Genomic DNA, 14,084 nt, shown 5'->3' on the forward strand with positions numbered 1-14,084 from the left:
CCCGAGATATACTGAACGTGATCCGTACGATAAAAAAGGAATAAATCCTCGTAGGATTCCCACGTGAATCGTGACCGTAAACGAACGCTTTTACGGTCCACAGTCGATACGTCGCTCCATCATAGATATATCTATCTATAGCTTCCGGGGTAATCCTGAAGGACCTACCGAGCGAGAAAGAATAATAGACTATCCTATGATAAAATACAGAGACTACGATACCTGCCTTCTAAACTAACTCGCAAAATCTCTAATCTCTCGATGAACGTTCTCTATCTTCGTAACGTTCTAACAAATGTTCTTCGATGAAGACTCATTTTAGAATGGCCGCGGCATCTTCTGCTCCTGTAATTTATATTAAAAACGTATCTACAAGATTATTCACCTAAAGATCTTATTTAAATATTCACCGTATATTTGTACCCTTTGATTGCGGGATAGTAAACAAAAGTTCGTGTTACATGGTATAAATATATTTATGCGAATAGTTTTTTTTTCCTTTTCTTTTTTCTTTTAATACGAATGTGTCTACATATTCCGACACAGTACAGTGCTAATAAATGCAATTATCTCCAACTGGATTCATAGTGTAAAAGTCATTAAAAGATTTCTCATGTAATACTTGTTTTAAGAATTAGTAACTTAACGTGTGTCTATCGTGACTTACCGCACGATTTTAATAAGATAGCTGATAGTCCTTCGAATAGGAGTAATAACGTACCATGTCCTTCAACGATAACCGATCGTATGTATCTCCGTCTTTTTAATTACGACGCAGTACGACGATGTAAAGTACACAGTACATAAAATCGAAAAACGATGGAAAAAGATGAATGGTTTATAGTAAAAACTATACACAGTTCGCTAATATCTTAGACATGTGCACAGTTCATACATCTGATTGATAAAATATCATTAATCTTATAAGATAAGAGTACTGTAAATTTTCTGTCGTCGCTTATTTATATGATAACACATAACGATAATCTGCAATATATTAAAAAATAGGTTCGCATCGCTCAAATGTAATTTAAATTGTCCAAGAGTTGGAGAAGTTTGGCGACCAAACTTAGCTGCCATACGCGAATCGTCTAGAACAATTTTCTGATGTTATCTTTTGCTTGCATATTGTTTCTTTAATACGTCAGATACGGCAGATATATATTTTAATAACGTACTTATATGCAAGAGAATCGGAGCGTCTCTTAGCGTTTCCTTTCTTCTTCCGATGCCCATGTGCGCAAGGCCGAATCGACTCGTTCTTTAAACTTTTTGACGTTCGTCCGAAGAGATCGTCGATGCTATGATTCGCTACGATTCCCTCATACTATGCCAACAGATATCTTACAGACTCTTTATAAAACTTTAAATACCGGCGTTCATCTTTAAAAAATAAACCATTCAGTTTGAAAATATTGTCAAACGAATAATAACATGATGGATTTCACAATAAGTTTTTTAAATTCTCACTCTGTATAATACCTTGCACTTTTTACCAATACATCAACTTGATAGTACCAATCGTAAGATAAAACGAGGATTGGCATATCTATATTAGTTAATGATTTTTATCAAACTTTTTCTTAAAAGTCGAGGATGTTAAAGGTGCAGGTATTTTTTTTTTTTTTTTTTTTCCAAAATAAAGAGCAAAAAAGAAAAGAAAATATGTTCTTTGTGCTATGCATCTCAACAAGGATTATCCAATCTTGTCGACTAATTGTTAATTTTATTTGAAGGAGAAAAAAAAGAGAGAAAAAAAGAAATAAAAAGAAAAAAAGAAAAAAAAAATAAGGCCAAGACATAAGATTATTTTATGGAATGTATACACAGATGAAAATAGTCAAATGTAGGAAACGCATAGGCAAACCGCAGTTGTCGCGCTCATATAAGCGGCTTCTACTAATACGCCCCTCCAATGAATACTCCTTTTTACGTCGTAGAGACGTTAGATTTCCTCCTATCGTTAATCTACTACAGAGGAGATAATCACCTGATACATTTTAATGTTGTTACTTCATAGTCAGGGACACTGTATTGCAAAATCAGTAAAATGCTTTACAAAAGCATACACCTTCTTTTCTTCACCGGTTCTGGAGGCTCCAATGCTGCCAATATAGCTTCGTCGAATACATTTTTTAAACCTTTCTAAAATAAACATTTAAAGAGATCGGTACGTGCAACGTGGAAAATTCATACAACATAAATTCGACTTATTTGCAAATAGATATACCTGTGTCAGAGCGCTACATTCTACGTATTTCACAGCTTTGAGCTCTTTCGCAAGTTTCTCTCCTTGTTCCGCTGAAATAGGTTTCTGCTTATTTTTTGCAAGCTTCTCTATAGTAGCAACATCATCTCGTAAATCAATCTGAGTACCAACTAGGAGAAATGGAGTCCTTTGACAATGATGAGTTATTTCTGGAACCCACTGTAACAATTGTTTCAATTCAATGTCCTAAACGTTATACGTTGTTTAAAATGCGAATATACATTTTGTAATAGTCACCTTTTCTTTAACATTTTCAAATGACGACGGTGAAACAACTGAGAAACAGACCAGAAATACGTCTGTTTGCGGATAACTTAAAGGTCTAAGTCTATCGTAATCCTCCTGGCCTGTGATATAATTTTAATTCAATGTATATTTAAACCGTCCAAATAATGTTGCTTATAACGTTTAACTAATAAAGTCATTCGTTGTCCTTACCAGCGGTATCAAATAATCCTAACGTATATGGATCACCGCCTATCATTACCGTTACAGCATAGTTGTCGAAAACAGTAGGCACATATTCTGAAGGAAATTTATTTGTCGTATATGAAATCAAAAGACAAGTCTTTCCCACAGCTCCATCTCCGACCACAACACACTTTATTGTCTGCATCTTACTCTCTGCTCTCTATTTCCTAAAACATTAACGTATAAACCTTTTGTTATGAAGATTCTGGCAAATGCTGTTTTTCGAATGCTTATATACTTTATAAGAAATAATAAACTTATTAAAAAATATTAACGTTACACCGATCTAAATATTACATAGCGAGTGCAATAATATCGTTGCAAAAGTCATTGCTCTATGATTATTGAGTAAAACGAAACTATTGAAAATGCTAAAATCCACCAACGAGTGGATCTTAACCTAAACTCAACATACATATGTATGTGTCGTGTCAAAGTAACGAAGATTTTCTAAAGAATTTTCACGAATTCAAACACAATACGAATAGCGCGAAATATACGAATCGTTGTCGTAATTAAACTAGCAAAAATATACAAATTATAAACGCAACTTAAAATGTGTTGATAAAAATGTACAATGAATGACTTACCTAGTATTATACTATCGCCATTAAAGATTAAGACCACAAGCTTCGAATATACGTCAAGAAAACTAAAAGATGTGAGTGCATTTAACGCGACAGATCTTTTTTTTTTTCTTTTAATTCTTCCCACTTATCATAACAGTCTCAACACTTGTAACTTTTACGGGTTCACTGCCTCAGAAGTAAAATTTATTACAGGCTTGAAAACTCCCAATTTTCCTTTCGACTATACGCCCGCGTGATATTTGAAATTCTTCAGATATTATCTACGCAATTTATACAAAATTATTAGTTACGTCCGAATATATTACTTTTCTTCAATTGCCAAAGCGGTCCAAAGTATTTTTTACAATTTTTATCTTTGAACGATAGAAATGCTTCGTTAACAAGTAACGTTATAAACGAACATAACCAAAATAACATTTTAAATTCAATAGATGGCAACACTGTTGTTAAACTGCTGTAACTAGAACTGCTAAAAGAGAAAGATGATTAAAACGTAATGGAATGTAATTGAACCTTTTTTTATATTGCTCGAGTGTGTTATAATGCATTTTTAAAGCATTATTAGTTTTCTGTTACATGACATAATGGATATATCAATAGGAATAAATGATAAACGCGCGATAAAAGTGGCAGTACAACCTCTTAATTCTAGTAATTTGATCCCTATATATACATATATATAAAATTATTTACAAATTAATCTCGTCTATAACTTATTATCATTTATGATTTACTGTATTGTAGACAAATATTCGTTCGTATGATTTAAACCGATACCATTATTCACAGCGGAGTCACCATTTTCAAAATCGTTAAAAGGAAAAAATTTAACTGGAACTCTTCGTCATTTACGAGATTTAGCAGCTGATGTTCATGGGATTGTTCAGCAGTGGAATGATAATACTCTTGAAGGAATTGATATTTTAAAATCTATAATACAAGAAAAGTCCAATAAAAATTATACCGTTCGATTACAAGATTACTGTGACAGCTTAGAGGAAATTTGTCGTACCTTGGTATATTGTGTTTAATTATTTGTAGTGTGTATATATATATATATATATATATATATATATATATATATATATATATATGTATATTATATACAATGTTATTATGTATTATGTATATAATGTGTTTATGTGTGTGTGTATATGATATTAATTATCGCATATGTTTTATATGTTATAGAGTAATCTAGTAAAGACTTTGGAACAAATAGCACATCAGATAAATGTTCTAATAATATTGGATAAAACTGCAATAAAGTTATTTACAACTTGGCCGATATCAGCGTTTGGTATAACTATAACTTCTAGATATTTTCTTATAGCATACAATATTTATCAGCATTAAATATCTTGTAGGACGTACAGTGGAAGTAATATATACTACTTATAATAACGAAATGCAAATAAAATACAAAGTTCTTGAAAATATTGCTCATTGTCACACAGAGCCACAAAAGATGTTATATCTTTCTGCATGGTTACATCAACCTTTGTTACCTAAAAACGTAACAATATTATTAGAAGCAATGCTCACAGAAACTGGACATAGATAATTATAAATAATATATACATGACTAGTAAGTATGCTATGTTTTTACTGCACGATATTAAATTTCCATTAATTTTTCGATTTGACATAGGGATTATACATATAATAACAATAGACAAGAAAAAAAGATGTTCCTTTATTTTCTCTTTTTTTTCCTTTTTATATAGATATATTCGCATAACTTTTATAACACAATTAAGAACATATTACTTATATAAATAACTGATACCTGAGATCATGACAAATCAATATAAGTAAAATTATAAATTAATGGATATGTTACTAACCTTTGCTAATGCACTTAAACAAAGTGAATCTATCTTAACAAAGTGACTTCACATCCTTATTTTGAAAGTTCGCAAATAAAATTATTTTTATTCTCAAATATAGTCAAAAAAATATTGATCCATTTTTTCAAAGAATATTTAAATCAAATATGGTCTCAAAAATAACTTTTAAAATATTGATGTAACGACGAAACACTTTATATATAATATATATATATATATATATATATATATATATATATATATATATATATACACATACAATATAATATATATATATATGTAAATATATATATAAGAGGAAGAAGTATGAATCTTACGCATAAATATTTAAGCATTTTTCTATATCATAGCATTAGTTAGAATCACACATAATTACATGTACATCTCATGACTTATTGTAAATATTTTGCTTCATATCTAAAAAAAATGTTAAATACATATTTACAGATAAATACACAGAGAATTATTTTACGCAGTAATAGGAAAAGAGGATAAAATCTCCTTTGCTTGAAAATGTCCACATTGTCTTCTATATTTTTTTAATGTAATTTATTAAAAATTGCTTATCATATTATCATTATTATATTTAGATATTTATATATTTTTAATTGAAAAATAAAACTATTATTTGTGATGAAAGAATTATTGGTGAAATATATAACTTCCTCATTAGATATATACAATTTAGTTAAATGCATTAGAAAATTACATGTATTTAACAATAGGTATGACCATTTTATAACTGCAAAAATTTATGATAAAGAATAATATGAAAAGATAATATTAAGATTAATGCAAAAAGATCAAACAACACAAAAATATTAAAATAATTAATATTATATTAAAATAAAAATTAAATTTTAACACAAGTCCAATTATATATGAAAATCTTATTGCTTGCACGAAAATGAAATGTTCATCTTAATCAATTTATTCTCCTGTTCTTTTTTTCTTTTCGTTGAAGAAATTTTTCTTCACTAATATTGCTAAAATAGTAGTTGAACTATTATTGACAAAATTCAAAGCTATTAGACAGTCATAGATTTTAAAACTTTTGTCTAATAGCAACATTTTGTATACATTTTATAATCCAAAAGATAACTTTTGGATGTGTATTTTTTTAATGTACAGGAAAATATTTTTTTTCTCTTTTTTTTTTTCTTTTTTCCTTTTTTCTTCTTTTTTTTTTTTATAACTATGTATATCTAGGTATTATATTTACATATACATTCAACTGAATGATATTGTACATTTTTACAATTGCCTATAGCAAAAGAAACATACGAATGATCTAAAAAAATGTTATGTTCTATTTTGAACTAATGCAAATTCATACATAAAGTTTATAGAAAAGAAACGTGTAGCAATCATCAAAAATACATTCGTTTCATATACAAATTCAAATAATTGTACTGTATGTCTAATATTACTATACACTGTACAAATAACTTTATTTAGTATAATACCATCATTCACGTGATGGTCTAAAAATCAACTTCTAGCATTTCTATTAAATTCTTCGCTCAGTGCTTCAAAATCAAGATCTGTATCTAAATTTGTATTATTTGGTATGATATTACCTTCTAAAATATTATCAGGCATAATATTTTTTAATCGTTCCGATACTAACTCATCGACCAAGTTTGTTTGATCTACCAAGTGTAATTGTTCAACTAACTTTTCGTCAATTAAAAGATTTTTGTCTATCACACTACTACTATTTAAAATATCTAAATGCGTAATATGATCGTATTGAGCTACCTTTGACATATCCAAATTTTCTGTACTATCAAATATATTAGTATCACAATTATTAGAAATAATTGGTACTGTATCTTGTAACACGGATATACTGTCTGAAGCTTTACAAATTGAAGCTGCAGGTAATATTTTACATGGACTTGTATCTAATGTAGAACTTTGGACTTTACCACAATTTAAATTTGAGGTACTCATAGGTACTATTTTAGAAACCAATTTTTGAAAACCTTTAGCAAAGCTCTGAGAGCCATCTTCTATATTATTCAAGTCACTTTGAATTTTATCCAAACTTTGAATACTTTGCTTTTCGTATGATCCCAAAGTGCCATTTTCAAGCTTCACCAAATCTTGCTCCACATGTCCTAATTTTATAAAGGCTTTATCCATATGTTCCAATTTCGATTGATCGTAATTACTTTCTACTTTGGCAAAAATTTCACAATTACTGGATGGTCCTAAATTATCGGTTAATTTAGTAAAATTATCTTTATGAGATTCTGAAGTTTGGAATTTTGGAACTTTGGTTGTATTAATATCGATTTTTTGGAATCCTGGATTCTCCGAAATTTGATTTTGAATTTCAGGACTTGAAATTAAAAGTTTAGAAACATTATTAGCCTTATTGCTATCAACATTATTGATAGAAGTAGGATTTCTTCTCATTAATGTTAAGGCCGATAATACTTCTGGACACGTCGGGTTTGATGCCGAATCAGTTCTCCTTTCACTAAGAAAATCTGATATACTAAGATCTGAACTCTCTGAAAATCCACTAGACATCCTTTCTTCATTGTTTTCTTTAGATTCTTCAGAATTGCCCGTTTTTCGTAGTTTTACTGGTGGTTCCTCGTTTATGTAAATGTTCGAAGTTTCTTCGTCGTAACTCTTTAATGCGTCATTATTGATTTTATATAATCCAGGATTAACACCCAAGGCATCACAAAGCAATTCTTCGTTAATATCTACTAAATCTTTGTCCGATCCTTTATCAGTATTCGCTAAAGATAACATTTCGCCAACTTTCTCTCTTATTTTATCCATCAATTGTTTTACCTCTTGTAAAAAATTTCTAACATTGTTTTCAGATTTTAAAACTAGTAACTCATATAGAGATTGTGCATTAAGTACCGGCTTTGCGGCTATTTTTATTATTTCAGTATCTTCACATACCGAAATTGCTTCTCTTAGCTTAACTTTACGCCGTTCTGATTTAGCTTCGGGTGTAACATAAGCCCATGGCCCTCTTTTTTTCCCCTTACGTTTTAAGGGATCTTGATTAACATTTTGCTTAAGTTCAGGATCAGGTGTAGGTGGTGGTAGTTGTTCGGGACTACCATGATCAGGATGCATTTCAAAATGCCTTGCCATGCGTGTTCTTCCCAGATATATTTTGTTACATGTAGGACATCTGAAATGATCTGATATTTTTCTCTTTGGTACTTCCAATCCTGTTAAAAGTTCTTTAGGTGACTCCTCATCTTCAATTTTGTCATTGTTTGTATTATAGTCACTGTAGCCGCCATCCGAATCATCCAAGTCTGGTTGTAAAAAATCTGAATGGTGTAAATGTTTGTAATCTCGTACCATATGTCTCGGTGGTCTTGAAAGTCTACCAGAACGTGTTCTGGCTATAACTTTTTTTCTATCATCCTGTAATGAGTTCGTATAAAGAAAAGGTATAACCATTTTTATAGCTTATACATATTTTATTCTTTCAAAAAAAAAAAAAAAAAAAAAAAAAAAAAAGAAAAAAGAAAAAAGAAGAAAAGAAACCTTTAATTCTACTTGTTCTTCCTCAGGAACCGCTGCTGTTTTCGATGGGATCAGAGAGGGCCTAATAGTATTCTTTTTCGGTCGTCCTCGTTTACCACCACGATTTTTTATTAAGGTTCCAGGATTTTTCAATCTTAAATCTAATTCTTCTGGAAACACTACCCTGTATAAAAATGCACAAGTTTTAATTAATTTGTAAAAACATTTAAATAGTTCTTTTCTCGCTGCTCACTACTATTACTTATCCTTATTGATATAACTGACCTATAGACGATTCTCTCATTAGACATACTTGTTTCTTGGCTGCGTTGTTGCAATACATGAGCGATTTGTTTCAACTGAGTTGGTGAAAGACGTTGTATGCTAAAATAAGATGTAAAAATAGAGAAATATAGATATCTTCTAAACGGACTTATAAATATATGTACGTGCACATGTAATTAGAATAACTATATGACTAACATGTACATATCTTATACCTTTAATCCTTTAAGTAGATTAATTTTTTGACAATACCTGTGAAAATGATGACCTTGTTGTACTATTTGTATAGGATTTTCACTGGATCCCAATGGTTTAGATGTATCTGCTGTTTCTGAGACAATTGTTGTAGATCTTGTTGTGGGTATCCCTTTAGATTTTTTATTTATCTTAAGACATGCTCCATTTATGGATGAATTAATCTTCTGTTTAAAAATACCATTTTGGACAGATTTTGTTTTGTCCGATGAACCATTCTGTTGTAGAACTGGTGTCGTCTGTGACAGATTTGGTATGTTGGTAGTCAAATTACTAGTATTTAATGTAACAGTTTGATTTTGTTTAGTATAATTATGAAAAGCCACTTTGGTCTGTGGTTTCAATATAGATATAGGTGTTGATGAGGTTTGTGTTGGCTTTAATATAGAAGTTGAATTAGTCATCGTTGTTTTGGAATCTTGCGTTTTAACGATCGATGCAGTTCTAAAAATAACTGGAGAATTTGTCTGCGTTATAATTTTTGTCATTGGCGTTACTAAACTCTTTTTTCCCATTACAGATGATGATGTTGCCTTAATTATTTGTGTAGGAACTTGAACTGGCTTAAGTTCTGTAGATATCGCTGGACTTATATTTGCATTATTAATAAGTTGAGCAGTTTTTGGTACTGTTTTAGTTATAGCAGTAGCACTCTTTAACATAGGCGTTAGAAGCTGAGATATATTACTTTTTTGTAACGATGATTGTGTAGTTTTTATCGCAGGTGATATTCTTATTTGTGAAGTAGCTATATTTTGTGGTAATACAGGTGTGCTGTTTACCACAGTATTGCCGATCTGAGGAGTGTTCGTATGATTTCCAATTTCGCAGCTTCCTGTTATAATGTGAGATGTATTTAATAACTGTGCCGATACATTATTTGTGTTCAAAAGTTGAGCCGTAATAGGGGTTGCTTTTATTATTTGCGGTGATAATGTATTGATCACCGCCGCTTTTGAAAGTAACACAGAATTAGAACTTGAATTCATGTTGATCGATTGCATTCCATTGATGGAATTTAAATTAGTGTTTGTAAGTTTATTAATGTTTTGTATTAATTTAACATTTTTGGCTGGCTTTAATATCGTTTGCGCAGGTTTTATAATGAATTGCGAAGACGGCAAAAGTATCGGTAACTTTTGCAGGATTTGTGCTTGAGAATTGGATACGTTATTCATCGGTTGATTTTGTGCCAAGTTATCTTCTACCATATAGTGCGAATTATCTTCAGATTTAATCTGCCTAATGTCTGTCATTATTGTATGTACCTTTGGTTGTTCTAAAACTATTCTCTGTGCATTGGAATTAATCTGAATGGAATTGTTTTTTACTTCCAATGTTTGCGCCTGGGAATTAATGGTTTGATTTTGTAAGCAAATGTTTCCTAAAGTCAAACTATTTGCAACAGTTTCATTTTGCAATTTTTCATTAGGAGAATCTTCCTGCATTTGCCATTCTGAATAGTCCATACACTCGGACTTAACTATATCACTAATGCCATCATCATTTTGAACTTGAGCCGTTTCGAAATTGAAATCTTCATCCGTAAAAGTATCCCGTGGAGATACCGAGCTTACATCTTCTGTTTTACAATTATCATTTGCCGTAATTTTTGTTGTATTCGGGATAACGCTACCACGATTTTGTTGATATATAACCTCTTCGTTGGAGTTTATCTCAAAAGTTAAACCTAATGCAGCTGCCTGTTCCGAAGTGAGATGAATTGTTTGAGAATCATTTTCATCGTTTTGCAAAAACGCAACGAAATCACTTTCATTATCATCGTCGTCAACAACTTGTTGGAATGCTTGTTGCAAAAGATCGGATGTACTAGTCGAAGAGGCAGCATCGTTTGTAAACACGTTTGAATTAGAAATCTGTGCCATTTCTTACTTCTTCAGAATTTCTTCGTTCGCGTAAGATAAATTACACTTAATAAATTAATAGCATCATATTTCGAGGATTATTATAAAATTTTTCAGACAAAAATTTATACAAAACTCACATTTAATTCTCGTCAGCAAGGAATGAAAATGTTATGCCGAGTATATGCTGTAACTACATAATACACCTGATGGGAAGAGGAAGAACTAATGGATGTAATTGTTATAGATGGCACCGATAGATGGTGCGATTAATGTACAGGCAATATTTTTAACACTCGTTTCACCTTCTTATATAATTACTATGTTTCTTTAATCTAGAATTCTGCTTCCTTTCCAAGATCGGATAGCACAGCCGAAGGTATGTTCCAATTCCTTTTTCTTTTATTTATATTATTTCGCGGTTAAAATTAATATATTCGATCGATTGGTATCTCGATCATTTCTTCTCTAGTCACCGTAAACAATTATTTTAAACACAGGTATTTCGATTAATGTCAAAGTACCGTTTTACTTATAACTTGCATTGGCACATGGCGTGCGCGCGCGTATATGATGCTGGCACGATGTGGCACAAAATTAAGTTTTCCGTCAAATTGCAATACCGATGCTTACGTTAATTAACACGCGTTGCATATTTTCGCATCAACGAAATATCGGATATAACATATATAACAGTAATAAATAAACATCTATTGACTTTTAATTGATTTTTTGGAATCCTAAATTTTAGTGATAAATAATTATAAAATATTTTAGTTTACAGTGAGATTGTTCGTCGTAAGTGTAAATTAGTTTGTAAGGTAAGTCGATAATACATTTGTCTTTATAATATATTGTTTACGATACATTAACTGTATGAACTCAATGTTAACGCAACATTTACTTCCGTTACTTAGAATGCAATTTTTTTATTTATTTTTGTTTTCTCTCTTTTAGAAATTTAAAACGATCGAAAATGCCACAGAACGAATATATCGACAAACACCGAAAGTTATATGGACGACGTTTGGATTATGAAGAGAGAAAAAGAAAACGAGAAGCACGGGAGCCTCATAAACGGGCAGAACGTGCACGTACATTGCGTGGTATTAAGGCTAAGATCTTTAATAAAGAGCGTCGCAATGAAAAAATTCAAATGAAGAAAAAGATCAAGGCTCATGAAGAGAAAAGAGTAAAGCAAACATCAGAGAATCCTTCAGACGGAGCTGTACCGGTATATCTTCTTGACAGGGATGTCACTAAAAGAGCAAAAGTATTGTCTAATATGATTAAGCAAAAACGAAAGGAAAAGGTTGGAAAATGGGATGTACCGATACCTAAAGTTAAAGCTCAATCAGAATCTGAAGTTTTCAAAGTAATGAGAAGTGGAAAGTCTAAACGAAAATCTTGGAAAAGAATGGTTACTAAAGTTACATTCGTTGGTGAAAACTTTACAAGGAAGCCACCCAAGTTTGAAAGATTTATTAGACCGATGGCGTTACGTTTTAAAAAAGCACACGTTACGCATCCAGAATTGAAAGCAACTTTTTATCTACCAATCATAGACGTTAAAAAAAACCCAAGCTCTCCTATGTATACAAATTTAGGTGTAATAACTAAAGGTACTATTATTGAAGTAAATATCTCGGAATTAGGTCTTGTAACCCAATCTGGTAAAGTTGTATGGGGCAAATACGCACAAGTCACAAATAATCCAGAAAATGATGGTTGTATCAATGCCATATTACTTGTTTAATCCAATGTGTAATTTGCTGTTCTTACTTATTAATTTATCTTCCTCCTTTGTATCTTTTCCTTATGTAAAAGAATGACTGTAATAAAGAGATATCTTGTAAAATATCTGTCTGTCTATATTACTGTCTTCTACACGATTTTCCTTTCACTAATATACATAGAATTATTTTATGAAATAATTTCAAACTATAACTTTTTTTTCTTTTTTTTTTTTTTTTCCTTCCTTATGTGGTACATGATAAAAAGTTAATTTCAATTGGTATTGTTGCAGTTATAGGAAGATATCATCATGCAGATTTTTGTAAAAACGCTTACAGGGAAGACCATCACCCTTGAGGTAGAAGGTTCTGATACCATTGAAAATGTCAAGGCAAAAATTCAAGATAAAGAGGGTAAATATATTGATCGATTTATTAAATCGATTAAAAAAAAAAAAAAGTATTTTTTGAAAGATACAAGATTATATATAAAAATATTTTTGTATTTTTCTTAGGAATTCCACCCGACCAACAACGATTGATTTTTGCTGGCAAACAATTGGAGGATGGCAGAACTTTATCAGATTACAATATTCAGAAAGAATCTACTTTGCATTTGGTTTTGCGTTTACGAGGTGGAGCAAAGAAACGTAAGAAGAAGAATTACTCAACGCCTAAAAAAATTAAGCACAAGAAGAAGAAGGTCAAGCTTGCCGTATTAAAATTTTACAAGGTATTAAAGTTTACATTTTTTTTTATTAATCCGTATTATAGCAGCATATTTATCATATATATCAATATTTCTTAGGTCGATGAAAATGGAAAGATCCATCGGCTAAGACGTGAATGTCCTATGGAACAATGTGGCGCTGGTGTTTTCATGGCAGCCATGGAAGACCGTCACTATTGTGGTAAATGTGGATACACTCTTGTATTTAATAAACCAGAAGATAAATAAATAAAAAATATGTATGCAATTTATTTGATTAAAGAGTCTTCTTAAATATTTGACGAATATTAAGTTTTAATTCAACAAACAAATTCGTAACTTTGCATGTAGGTGTCTTAAGGCTGTTCATTATTACTCCTGGTCGTATGCCTGGTTTATGCCATAGGCATAATTCTTAACCGATTTTGATGAACGAGGTCTCATGTTAAAGACGAAAGTTTCATTCTTTTTCGAATTTTTAAACAACGTGTCTTGAAAAAGATGTTTTTTCAAGAATAATGTATACATAAAAAATAAGGCTTTT

The 14,084-nt window shown here is 30.8% G+C and overlaps 5 protein-coding genes across 10 annotated transcripts; 3 read left to right on the forward strand and 2 right to left on the reverse strand.

Moving 5' to 3' along the window:
- Nucleotides 1–457: 457 nt before the first annotated feature.
- On the reverse strand, nt 458–3,701 carry LOC124424558 (cdc42 homolog). 2 transcript variants are annotated; one of them, XM_046963798.1, is made up of 5 exons: nt 3,331–3,701; nt 2,708–2,907; nt 2,507–2,616; nt 2,231–2,428; nt 458–2,141 (listed from the first exon to the last, which is right to left on the reverse strand). In XM_046963798.1, the coding sequence occupies exons 2-5, from the start codon at nt 2,883–2,885 to the stop codon at nt 2,136–2,138; spliced, it is 492 nt and encodes a 163-aa protein (XP_046819754.1). In that variant the 5' UTR covers nt 2,886–2,907; nt 3,331–3,701; the 3' UTR covers nt 458–2,135. The 2 variants fall into 2 exon arrangements, with proteins under 2 accessions (XP_046819754.1, XP_046819753.1); XM_046963797.1 differs by having other exon boundaries at nt 458–2,145; nt 3,331–3,697.
- Nucleotides 3,702–3,768: 67 nt separating this feature from the next.
- LOC124424557 (cyclin-dependent kinase 2-interacting protein-like) lies at nt 3,769–8,878 on the forward strand. Of its 4 annotated transcripts, none has more exons than XM_046963794.1 (5): nt 3,769–3,981; nt 4,120–4,346; nt 4,522–4,630; nt 4,698–4,918; nt 8,741–8,878. In XM_046963794.1, the coding sequence occupies exons 1-4, from the start codon at nt 3,915–3,917 to the stop codon at nt 4,892–4,894; spliced, it is 600 nt and encodes a 199-aa protein (XP_046819750.1). In that variant the 5' UTR covers nt 3,769–3,914; the 3' UTR covers nt 4,895–4,918; nt 8,741–8,878. The 4 variants fall into 4 exon arrangements, with proteins under 4 accessions (XP_046819750.1, XP_046819751.1, XP_046819749.1 ...); XM_046963795.1 differs by lacking the exon at nt 8,741–8,878 and adding an exon at nt 8,449–8,583; XM_046963793.1 differs by lacking the exon at nt 8,741–8,878 and adding an exon at nt 5,628–5,822.
- LOC124424551 lies at nt 6,473–11,299 on the reverse strand. The gene is made up of 4 exons (XM_046963782.1): nt 9,231–11,299; nt 8,979–9,077; nt 8,715–8,877; nt 6,473–8,591 (listed from the first exon to the last, which is right to left on the reverse strand). Exons 1-4 carry the CDS (start codon nt 11,117–11,119, stop codon nt 6,672–6,674), a joined length of 4,071 nt encoding a protein of 1,356 aa, XP_046819738.1. The 5' UTR covers nt 11,120–11,299; the 3' UTR covers nt 6,473–6,671.
- Nucleotides 11,300–11,362: 63 nt separating this feature from the next.
- LOC124424556 (ribosome biogenesis protein NSA2 homolog) lies at nt 11,363–12,958 on the forward strand. 2 transcript variants are annotated; one of them, XM_046963790.1, is made up of 3 exons: nt 11,411–11,477; nt 11,876–11,919; nt 12,056–12,958. In XM_046963790.1, the coding sequence occupies exon 3, from the start codon at nt 12,075–12,077 to the stop codon at nt 12,852–12,854; it is 780 nt and encodes a 259-aa protein (XP_046819746.1). In that variant the 5' UTR covers nt 11,411–11,477; nt 11,876–11,919; nt 12,056–12,074; the 3' UTR covers nt 12,855–12,958. The 2 variants fall into 2 exon arrangements, with proteins under 2 accessions (XP_046819747.1, XP_046819746.1); XM_046963791.1 differs by lacking the exon at nt 11,876–11,919 and having other exon boundaries at nt 11,363–11,477.
- Nucleotides 11,368–13,837, forward strand: LOC124424559 (ubiquitin-40S ribosomal protein S27a). The gene is made up of 4 exons (XM_046963799.1): nt 11,368–11,477; nt 13,125–13,245; nt 13,347–13,564; nt 13,640–13,837. Exons 2-4 carry the CDS (start codon nt 13,143–13,145, stop codon nt 13,787–13,789), a joined length of 471 nt encoding a protein of 156 aa, XP_046819755.1. The 5' UTR covers nt 11,368–11,477; nt 13,125–13,142; the 3' UTR covers nt 13,790–13,837.
- The last annotated feature ends 247 nt before the right edge of the window (nt 13,838–14,084 follow it).

The sequence above is a fragment of the Vespa crabro genome, chromosome 6 (genome assembly GCF_910589235.1).
Source record: "Vespa crabro chromosome 6, iyVesCrab1.2, whole genome shotgun sequence".
NCBI lineage: Eukaryota > Metazoa > Arthropoda > Insecta > Hymenoptera > Vespidae > Vespa > Vespa crabro.

Excerpts from the sequence above, each read along its gene's own strand:
- LOC124424558 (XM_046963797.1), bottom strand. The coding sequence starts at position 2,885 with ATGCAGACAATAAAGTGTGTTGTGGTCGGAGATGGAGCTGTGGGAAAG. Across the intron at positions 2,617-2,707 it reads AGGATTATTTGATACCGCTG|GCCAGGAGGATTACGATAGA; the intron begins GTAAGGACAACG and ends ATTATATCACAG. Across the intron at positions 2,429-2,506 it reads TTGAAAATGTTAAAGAAAAG|TGGGTTCCAGAAATAACTCA; the intron begins GTGACTATTACA and ends CAATTGTTACAG.
- LOC124424557 (XM_046963794.1), top strand. The coding sequence starts at position 3,915 with ATGGATATATCAATAGGAATAAATGATAAACGCGCGATAAAAGTGGCA. Across the intron at positions 3,982-4,119 it reads AGTACAACCTCTTAATTCTA|CGGAGTCACCATTTTCAAAA; the intron begins GTAATTTGATCC and ends CATTATTCACAG. Across the intron at positions 4,631-4,697 it reads TTGGCCGATATCAGCGTTTG|GACGTACAGTGGAAGTAATA; the intron begins GTATAACTATAA and ends AATATCTTGTAG.
- LOC124424551 (XM_046963782.1), bottom strand. The coding sequence starts at position 11,119 with ATGGCACAGATTTCTAATTCAAACGTGTTTACAAACGATGCTGCCTCT. Across the intron at positions 9,078-9,230 it reads CAAGGTCATCATTTTCACAG|CATACAACGTCTTTCACCAA; the intron begins GTATTGTCAAAA and ends ATCTTATTTTAG. Across the intron at positions 8,592-8,714 it reads AAGAACAAGTAGAATTAAAG|GATGATAGAAAAAAAGTTAT; the intron begins GTTTCTTTTCTT and ends AACTCATTACAG.
- LOC124424556 (XM_046963791.1), top strand. The coding sequence starts at position 12,075 with ATGCCACAGAACGAATATATCGACAAACACCGAAAGTTATATGGACGA.
- LOC124424559 (XM_046963799.1), top strand. The coding sequence starts at position 13,143 with ATGCAGATTTTTGTAAAAACGCTTACAGGGAAGACCATCACCCTTGAG. Across the intron at positions 13,246-13,346 it reads AAAAATTCAAGATAAAGAGG|GAATTCCACCCGACCAACAA; the intron begins GTAAATATATTG and ends TATTTTTCTTAG. Across the intron at positions 13,565-13,639 it reads CCGTATTAAAATTTTACAAG|GTCGATGAAAATGGAAAGAT; the intron begins GTATTAAAGTTT and ends AATATTTCTTAG.